This window comes from Austrofundulus limnaeus, unplaced genomic scaffold, assembly GCF_001266775.1.
Source record: "Austrofundulus limnaeus strain Quisiro unplaced genomic scaffold, Austrofundulus_limnaeus-1.0 Scaffold62, whole genome shotgun sequence".
Lineage (NCBI taxonomy): Eukaryota > Metazoa > Chordata > Actinopteri > Cyprinodontiformes > Rivulidae > Austrofundulus > Austrofundulus limnaeus.
The window spans coordinates 2,036,752-2,047,256 of NW_013952464.1; the positions used below are offsets into that span (position 1 = coordinate 2,036,752).

At 37.9% G+C, this 10,505-nt stretch overlaps 1 protein-coding gene across 2 annotated transcripts in view; it reads right to left on the reverse strand.

Annotated features, from left to right (window-relative positions):
- Positions 1 to 10,505, reverse strand: part of atxn7 (ataxin 7) — a 40,654-nt gene that overhangs the window by 15,462 nt on the left and 14,687 nt on the right. For both annotated transcript variants that reach the window (XM_014009870.1, XM_014009869.1), the window contains exon 5: positions 4,774 to 4,878. In XM_014009870.1, the coding sequence (XP_013865324.1) occupies positions 4,774 to 4,878 (105 nt within the window). The remainder of the gene's footprint in view (positions 1 to 4,773; positions 4,879 to 10,505) is intronic.

Here is a 10,505-nt window from a genome sequence, read left to right on the forward strand (position 1 = left end):
AGTAAGTAAGTAAGTAAGTAAGTAAGTAAGTAAGTAAGTAAGTAAGTAAGTAAGTAAGTAAGTAAGTAAGTAAGTAAAAAACAATTATCTTTTTTCACCCTATCAAAGTAGCAGATTGGTAGTTAGAAAATCAAATGAGCACAATGCTCAAAGCAAAGCATTACCTAGCATTGAGGCAACATTTACAAAACAATAAGCTTGTTGATAATAAAAATAATAATAAAGCATGACTGGCTTATTTTATGAATTCAAGGTGCGTAACCTAAACAATGTTTCTGAATGTCTGCTTGACTGGAACTGTAAGGAAACAAGTCTTGGTTCAACAAGTTCATACAGTAAATTAATGCATAAAATTGAACATAAGCTTGAGAGGATTCTGTGGTGAGTGTCACCCCTGCTGAGATCAGCCTCAACCGAGAAGCACAAACACCTAACTGAAGACAGATGGGCTCAAAGAGGCATGCTAACATCTTAGCGAGACCATCTCGATAGTACCAAGATCAGTGCTTCTGCCCCTGTTGTTAAAGCCACATGGGGTCTTCCCGTAATGACATCAGAGAGAAAAACATGGAGTAAATCYCAGCGAGAGACCAGCTAATCTTTACAGCCATGTATGATCGCAGGACCGCACAGTTGCACTTTGATTCATCGCTTTTGGTTTGCAACTGAAACAATTATTAAAACAGAAACATTAGKTATAACTGCTACCAGTTTAAAGCATTTGTTATGCGTGCCTTTAGATTCAGCATCTCAAATTTAAGGAAATGGATTTTCASGTTTTTGAATTTCTGCAGATGAGAATCCTTTGTGTCTTTGCCAAAACGATATAAACTTGGTGTAAGGACATGCAATCAGTTTTGGGAAAACAAAATGTTATCCAGAAAATAAAATTAGACTAACACATATCTGCAAATACAGTACAGTCAATGCAATCAAATAATGACTCATCATGATACAGCTAAGGATGGGTACCTTTGACATTTGAATCGATTTGGTACCGGTACTCAACTGTACTTTCTTTGTGTTTTTTTTAAATAATAAACTAATTTTTTTTTTATTTAACATATTTATTTCTGAATATATAAAATTTAACAAATATCAAGACAACATCCAACTCTGTATTGTAACATCAGTTGTTTAACAAACTTCTTTAAAGTGAAAACTCTTGAAAACAACAAGACTGTTTTGTCTTATTGTGCAGATTAAAATCCAGCTCCACGTGTTTCTGTTGATGTCATTTCCCCGCTAGAAAAATTGTGTGATGGAGGTCCGTGGAAGGCAAATAAGTTTAAATCAAATAAGCAAAAGAGGATAGAGTTAAAGTAAATAAAATGTATTCAAGCAATGCTGTGAGCATCCAAAAACACGCCCAACGCTTCAAGCTGGCTGCTTGTGCTCCTTCAGGTCAGACGTGTTCGGACTGTCAGGAAGCACCTCTGTTGTTTTCCTCTGCTGGTCTCTGTTTAATTGTGGATGAAATAAAGAAAGTGGTGGTACTTTATTTACTTTGAGCAAGTGAACGCCGTTCTCACAAGATAATTAATCCACCAGATAAATCAGAGGTGGTCTGTTCGGTGAGTTTTACTCCAGGAGCTGCAAGGCTTTCAAGCTACGTTCACACCGAACTCTGTTTACTGAACCAGGCGGCTGCTGACGTCATTACGCTCTTGCGCGATGCTGCGTTCAGGACAAGCATGGAAAATTTCCCCCTCTTATGCCAATACGGTCACAATGATGTGTTTAGGTACCGAAACATGGTACTGTTTGATGTTACGTGAATAGTTTCTCGGTAGTACTGACAGAATTCGGTCGGTACTTAAAAAAGTATCAAATTCGGTAKCCATCCCTAGATACAACTGAAATAAATGATAAAAGCACTGAGATTACTGTAAAATCATCACCACTCATTGTGGGATTCCTGTTCTCTATGAATCTGATTTTGAGTCAGTATAACATCACCACCATGATCAAACCGTCATCACCTGCTGTGTTGTTGTCAGCACCATTTTTCTTTACTGGCAGGGTATGGCCCTCCAGTGTTCATCTCCACATCTCAATTAAAAATCCCCTGGCAGGTCTAAAACCTAATCGAGGTGCTCCAGCACATAAGTAATAATCTGCTCCAAACATGAGATGCTGTTTAACAATGTGGGAGGAGACCAGCAGACTTTATTGYCACAGCAAAGACAATTCCTCCAGCAGCCAACATACAGCTACATCCCCCTCTTGTGGCTGACCTTGACAAATATAACCGCTGACACCTTTGAAAGAGACAAACATCTTTTTCCAACTACAAAGTCTGAAACATTACATAGTGAACAAGAATAAATATYGCTTTAACAAAAAGCAAGACAGTGTAGGTGTTTCAAATTTACTTTTCCACAGAGAGGAGTTCAGGAGCAGAGACATCTTATTTGTTCCATCAGCTGTGGGATTTGTGACTTCGCAGTGAACACTTCAGTTTAACACGAGCAACAGTTATGCAATCAGTATACTCACAGATTTTTAATTTTGTTTGGCATGGTAAGTCACAGATGCAACTTAAGCATCAAGAGGTGGGAATTCATGCACTYAAACACATTTGTGCACATTCCAGCCATAATGTATCAACGCAGGCAAAAAAAAAAATCTGATCTGATTGGAGCTGAGCTTTTTAATTCTTTAAGCAAAATGCTTTACAAACATAAGTTACCAAGAGGCAGGGAATCATGAAAAAGTTTTTTATTCATTAATTTAGAAATTTTAAGACATGTCATAATGAACTGAGCTCATTTATTCTCAATGTGAGGACCCCTGAAGGAGGGAGCAATTGAAAGGAAAACCTTTATTGGCAGATTGCTATTATGTAACTACCTGTCTGTGTTTGTCTGTTAGCAAAATATACCGACAGGACAGATTTGAATGACAGTCTCAGAACATAATCACTGCCTACATATTAAGTTCAAATATGGGGTAGTAGCTGTGAATAACCCTCATTATACTCCAAGATCTAACTGACGAAAGGTCAAGGTCTTTGTTTAAAGCTTTGACATGTTAGGAACAGGCATTTGTGACCATCACAGAAAATTAGGGATTAAGTCATATTTTGGTCAAATAAGATTAAGTACAATTTCAGATTCCTGGCTTTTAAGCTACATGTTGATACCGAGATAATCTTGATARGAGCGGTTCTAGATATGACTTGTCTTGCAAATCCGAAAGATCCCTAGAAAATAGCCGTGTTTCCATCAAGATTTTTTAATGCYCATTTTGAAGTATCGCATCAGAAAAGGTGAATGAAAATGGCTTGATTCGAAAAAACTTCCTCTAATTCGCATCAAAGRTGATACACTCGATTGAGGTGGTTTTTGGGTTTTTCGAAAAAGAMTTGATGTGCAAAAAGAGAGATGAAAACACATTTTTCAAATCAGTTCTGACGTAGTGAACATTTACCTCACATGCTGATCAGCTGTTCCCGCTGTCTATCCGAAACCGGTCCCGGTACCAGAGCGACTGCACCTGTGACTGCAGCTGGGCCCTCATCTCGCTGTTGGCGTATTCGCAGTTACTCCCATAACGTGAAAAGAATTGCATTTCTTTCTCTACGTCTCCCGACRGCATGTAAAATCGCCAAAACTAGTTGATGACAGAATAAGTACAACTTTCCCGACAGTAGCAACACGTTCCTGATAACTTCTCTCCATTTTCCTGAGATGTGACTTTTACTTCCTGTTTACCACACACATGCGTCTGATTCGCTTCAAGCCAGTTGATGGAAACACGTCTGATTCTCATTTCTTTGTTTTTTCCTTTTTGCAAAATTTAAAAAACTCGCTCAAAATCCGAATTAAAATTGGAAGGAAACACGGCTAATCAGTCTGAGTCCTATTTTTACCATTTTCTAATGATAATTTCTTGACATCGTTAGAAAKTACATTCAAACCATATTGGGGTATCAAGATTTCTCAGCTAATATTGAAAATTGCTTTGCTAACATGCAAGGAAAGTAGCTTAAGTTTAGAGCTTTTCTGCTCAAATCATCATTAGTTGTTGGTACTGCTCAGATAAGTGCTTCAAAACATTATTTAGGATCAACTCAAAACGTTTCCTTCAAGTGGCCCGTCCACAAGGTGTTTGAGCATATTTGACAATTTCCAAGAATCACTTTAACCTATGCTCCATAGCTGTATAATATGTCACGCATTTGTTAAAAACCAGAATTGTTTTTAAAAAAAGGCACGAATATAAAAAAGCAGCAGAGGTACAAAGACAGAAAAAAAAGATGCCAGTGTAAAAAAAGTAACCACAAGCAAGCGTTGGAGTGGCCRGTTTGTCTAGATGAAAACCATTTAATGTTACGGTCAGATAAGCCTCGTCTCAAACAATTTKTCGCTACTGTGGTTTGCGTTAAAAATAACTAAGGGCTACAAACATTTTTAATACTAATATCTGTGTAGTATCTGCTTCAAACTAAAGTTTCAGGAAGCATCAACAAAAAACATTAAGAAACACCACTTATATCTGGGGGCGATGTCACAAGTAAATTCAGTGTATTATGTTTTCCATGTAACTTGTATCAAAAAACTCCCGGTTTGACTAAACCTGTGTAGCATTCATTAATGAGCTTTCTTTGTTAAAAGGTCTTGTATATTGGAATCATCACACTGATATATTTCATGATTAATAGGGRAAAATGAACAGGGTAATATTTATTTAGAGCAGATGTTAAAAGATTGAGATATTTTCAAAATGTGCATACAAAATCATTTGCCTGTGTTTGGGAATGAAACTTACCGTAGTGTGCTTGGAAGGCTTGTGGTTTGACGACAAGACCACAGTGGCTGCACATCACCAGGTAGAAGTCGTCCTGTGCGGGACACTGACCAAATATGGGCATGTCTGTAAACAATGAAAGAGTCAAGCTGAGTGAGCGCACAACTTCAAGAGGAGAAAATATAATAGACCAGGATTCACCTGGTGGCCCAGTTAGTAGACTCTGCCAACTGCGGCTCAATCACCATTTTAAAACTACTTTGAAACAACCATCATTTGATCTAACAACACTGTGATTATACAAAATAGGTGTATTTCAACTCAATGGATCTTTATAATTTGCATGAATACAATAAGAACTAGGGCTGGGTTTAAAAAATCTATTTAATCGATCTGGATCAATTCTCGTTCAAATTTGGGAAAATCAATTCATAAGTCATGAGATCGATTTTTCCCCATGGGTGTTGTGTGTGATAAAGCTGCGCGTTTCCATGCTGTGTGTCACTCCTGGCTTGCCGTAGGTTTACAGCCAGTTGATGGTGATCACTAACATTAGCTCCCGACAACAAGTTGTCTGGGGCAAAACAAAAGAAACAAAGGAGTCACTAACATTACAGATGATTCTCAGCTGAACTTAAAGATAACAGAGGCCTTGACAACTTTTGTTTGCAAAGATTTGTGCTCGGACACGGTAGAGGGAAACGAATCTTCGAGCAGCTCGAACCAAAACTTCAMTATGTAAACATCTGACTGAAACTGTTCTCTGCATGTATAAATGTGTGAAAGATGACAGTCTAACAAAATCGTTTAGCTTTGTTAAAATTATTTATAAATTTTAGAAACATCGTAATGTAATTCAGTGACGGAATGTTTTAGCTGAAGTACTTTTTTCTTTCTTCTTGTTAAGTTTTATTGAACAGAAACTAACAGAAACATTACAAATATAAAATTATCTCAAAAGAGTGGGTAAACACATTATCCCACCTCTTCTCCTGTAACCTTATTCCATCACTTCTTAATGATCAAGAAAATTATTCTTAGTTTCTTAAACTAATGTATCCAACAAATCTTTCTCTTGCAATTCCTTTTTAGTTTAAACCCTTTGAAACTTGAGACAGTTTTGTTTCAAGATTAAACTCCAATTTACAAGTTTGCCCTTAATGTTTATAATTTTACCAATACACCAAGTTAGAATTAGTTTCTATTTACAGAATTAGTTCCTTTGACAATGTCTTACATACACCAAAGTAAATGTGTTACTGCTTGATATCCTTAATTAATTTAAAAATCAAACTGAATCGTGAATCATCCTGAATCGTTGTGAATCGAATCGGGCCCCTGTGAATCGAATCGATTTGGGAAATCCCAGCCCTAATAAGAACAGCAAAAAAGAAGTAGCTGTGTCTTGCAAGCAAATTTAGTGGTGTGCTGAAAATCACACATTAAAAACACTATGTTAAATGTTTTCTTTAACATATAAGAAACTTTGAACTCAATTAGGATGTCCTAACAAACCAAGTCTACAAAAAGAAATTTGCATATACAGTATTTGGGTGTGATCTGCAAAAAGAGATCAGTTATAAGTCTGTATTTACATGGAGAACAGTGACAAGACATAAAAACAATGATAAATGCCACAAAATGGTTCCCAGCTAACTCAGTGACTTTCCCAGATAAAACAGACATCACAGACAGAGTGGAAGAGGTTTTGCCCTGATGTTACATGCATTATTTTGAGGGACAAAGAAAATCTGCAACTGTAGATAAAAATTAATTACTAAAGGTTTAAATTAGGGTTGGGCAATATTGGCATAAAAATTTATCATGATTAATTGTATTATTTATCACATAATGATAAGTATGATGATTAATAGACAACTGCATTTGCATGGAGCGAACGTTGTGGCCTTGGTCTGCATTTTCTGGCTTTCCTCGTACTCCGCTTTATGTCCGCATCTCAAGTGAATAAACAAATTTGTAGGGTTAGGGTTGGCTGCTCTYTGCTGCATTTGGACTCACATGCAAGCCTGATAGTGTGTCGCATACAAAAATACGTCAACACAGGCACTAATTGCAAAGTGGCAAATGGTAATTGACAGTTTTTCTGATGATTATTGGTATGCAATAGGATTTTGCCCACCCTTAGTTTAACTTGTTTGTGGCCCTAAGCTCTGGAACACTTTACCATTGCACATCCGACAGGCCCCCTCACTGTCCATTTTTAAGACCCATCTGAAAACTTACTTTTACTCATTGGCCTTTAACCCAACTGAGATTGATTTTACTTAATTTTAATGACTATCTGTTTTATTTACTGATGTTCAGCACTTTGTTTCAGCAGTGGCTGGTGTTAAAATGCTTTATAAATAAAGTTGAGGATGACGATAACTACATTTTTACTTTGTCTTAATTACACAATAATGGATAAGGAAAGTAAGAACAAATGATTAATAATTCTGAAAAATCTCAGACACTAACACACTACTTAAGCATTTGTGATGAATTTAAACATTCCTCAAAAGTCAGCTCTTACCTAGCAGTTTTTAAAGTGCAAGTAAAAGTGGCACATGAATGGGATGTCTACAGCTCAGGCACCTCCATCTATTAACCACACCTCTTGCTTCATAAGCAACTCTAAGGCAAATGGGAGAAAGTGATGCTCCTCAGCAGAATGTGTTGAAAATTTATCCAGAGAATCAGAAAGCACCTAATTAGGGAGGCTAATTAAGAGATTGCCTGGGGCTTCGTGACGAGACGAGCAGAAGAGAGGCTACAAGAGGAGAGGAGTGGAGCTCCCCTCCTGTCAAGGGTTCTTCAAACTTCACTGGCCAAGTCTGGAAGTGATGAGGGCCATTAAGCAAAGACCATATAAAAGGATCAACCTGCTAGATTCCCTCTTGGAGAGGTCAGCGGCTGTCTTGTGTGGAAGAATTGACAAGGCTGATGCTACTTAATATTTCAATTGGCTGAAGCATCTTTGCCAAGTGTTTCCTTTGACAGTAGTGAAGCAAAAAAAAAAACTGCTTGTTTGGCTGCATCTGGTGTCTGCCACCCAAAAAAAGGGAAAAGCCTTGACATTATCAACAATGGCATACATTTTTCAGTATCTCTGAAAAAAAAATAGATTATTAAATAATTGCCTGTGTTTGTTAAAACTCTGCCTTCCTTAAAATCTATGTTAAAACCAAACAAAAAGTCAAAAAAAATCTAATAAACAGACTTTTCCTTTTTGGAATAATAAAGTGAAAAAGACAAATCCAATCACAGCCTACTGCTGTTATGCGACTGGATTTATTTTACAAACAAGTTCCTAGACCACACTGTCAAAATGGATAAACTAATGACACAATGTCTAAATCATTTTCTTTTTCAATAGCAAGAAGAAGGTGAAACAGCAGTCAGAGCAGAGAAGAAAGAAGAGGCTAAACAACGCAGCAAAGCTCAAAAACAAGCAAACGGGAGAAAACCAAACCAAACAAAGAGCAAAGAAGCAGGCCGAGGCGATACGCAGAGGGAGTGAGAAAGAAAGAGGCTGCGAGCATTAGACGGGGGGAAAACAATGAGAGTCTAGTTAATTTCAGCATCCTCATCCATGGCAGTGATGGATGATCTAGGTGGGATCGTAGCAGCTCTAACTGCCTCAGAGCAGCACACATGCTGGCTCAGTCTGACCCGTGGCTGACAGTGGCGCTCCATTTCCCAGCTTCACAAACTGTGACAGAGCCACTGTAAAATTTATAAAAATGCATGACAGACTGGTGGATCCATAAATTATTAATTGGCATTTATTTTTACGACGTGTGTGTGCTGCGTTAATTATCTGCATGTGTGTGCGGTAGAATGGCAGCTACGCCACAGGAGGAATCTGGTCATGAGTCATAATGGAGAGGTGTAGTCATCCACTTGTGGTGCCCCTATTACACACATACACACGAGACACGCACACACAGTTTCTACGAACACAAACTTCTGGCATTAGCACTAGCAGCGTGTGTTGATCAGGCCCATGACACAAACTACAGTCACTGACAGACGTGGCTACATGATAAAGACACGCTGCAAGCTAGRTGCATGTCAACTACGGTAATCTAGGAACGCTGAATTTTAAAATGAGCAATCTGCACTCAGCCTTCCTCRGAAAAGTCTGTCTTCAACATTAAGCTCACGTGTGTCAAACAACGCATCTTCAACATGATAAAGAATCTAGGACACGGTGTTATGTGAATCTTATCTGCTGAAATACTGTGTTCTGTAACATCTGATTTATTAATTTTGGAGCTTTCAGGAATTGGCGTAAGATTGTAACGGCTTTAGCCCATAAATAACCCCTTTTCAACAACTCATGAAAAYGAAAGCTCACATAAAGCTGAACACAGTGACATAACTTGTGAACTACAATCTTGTAACCAAATAAAAGTGTGTCATCTCTCTTAAAAGCTTTTCCCCCTACTTAATAAAAATATCAGACAGATAAACACATTTAGTACTAATAAAAAATGCAATTTGACAAGATGGGTAAAAACCAGAAACTGGAAAACACAACAAATATYTCTCCAAAATGTGTTAGAAACTCGAAACCTTACAAATCTGACACCAAGCACACCACAATTATCGTTTAGTAGTTAGCTTCAGTTGTTAATTTAATTAACAGCTGAAACGGTTTAATTAACTAGTGCCACATAATGTTTTGGAAAAGAGTAAGACTTCTTTTGCTCATTAAAATCATCTCAAAACACAGGATGCACCTTTATCATGCATCTGAGACTACTCCATTATAWTAAAGTCACAATGTGACCGTCTCGCTCATGTGTCCTTGAACAGTAGATGAGACTTCTGTCAGTAAAATTATTTACAGTAATTTTGGATGTGTTGCTCTAATTTGTAAAATGCAAGGACATTRTGGCAACTTTTCAGGCAACCACTTTTAAGAAATTTGCCAAATTATCGTCCTATTGTTACGTCAAACAACCTTTTGTGCGGAACGGTTTTAAGCCGTGTTTGACACGACTTCTTATCACTTTGTGTTTTATGAAAGGGTCGAAGCAGCATGAGGGGTTGAAGTCAACAGTACCTTATTGAGTGATGACTGCTGGAGACTGGTCGTCTCAAAATTGAGGAAAGAAAACCGTTAAACGTTTCATTAGTCTCACTAAATTCTGAGTATGATTAACAAGTCGCTTTATGAAAATCAAAGCCCATGTTTCTGCGCACGGCTTGTGGTAGGCGGCTACATGTCCCTGCAACTCACACAAGGAGGTAAAGAACCCTGCAAGAGGTGCAAGTCATTGTGAAGATATTTGGGAGACTTTTTCTGTTATGTTAGTCACAGCCCAGTGAGATGCCATCATGCCTCTAAACCACCAAGTGAGTTAGTGACTAATCTGTAACGATCAATACAAAATAAATTTACCAAATGAACTTATGGTTTCATTTTAGACATCAATATTCTGTTCCACAAAACATTTTTAGCTGGATCTGAGATGCTTTCGTGCCATTTTATGTAATTTTTGACGGGGAAGAGTCACTCGTGTGTCAGCCCCTGAGTTAGGAATCAAAGTAGTGACAGATCAGTAATGATAAATACATAAAAGCGTACGTAAATATTGGGACTTGATGGTGTGATGTAGGGATGACAGTCCGTCTACGTGTTTGTCTTCAGTATGAAAGACAACCAACACATTTTAGACACAGGCATCCACATGGGGCGGCTGTGGCGGAGTGGTTAGGGGAGTCGTCCTGGAACCAGAAGGTCA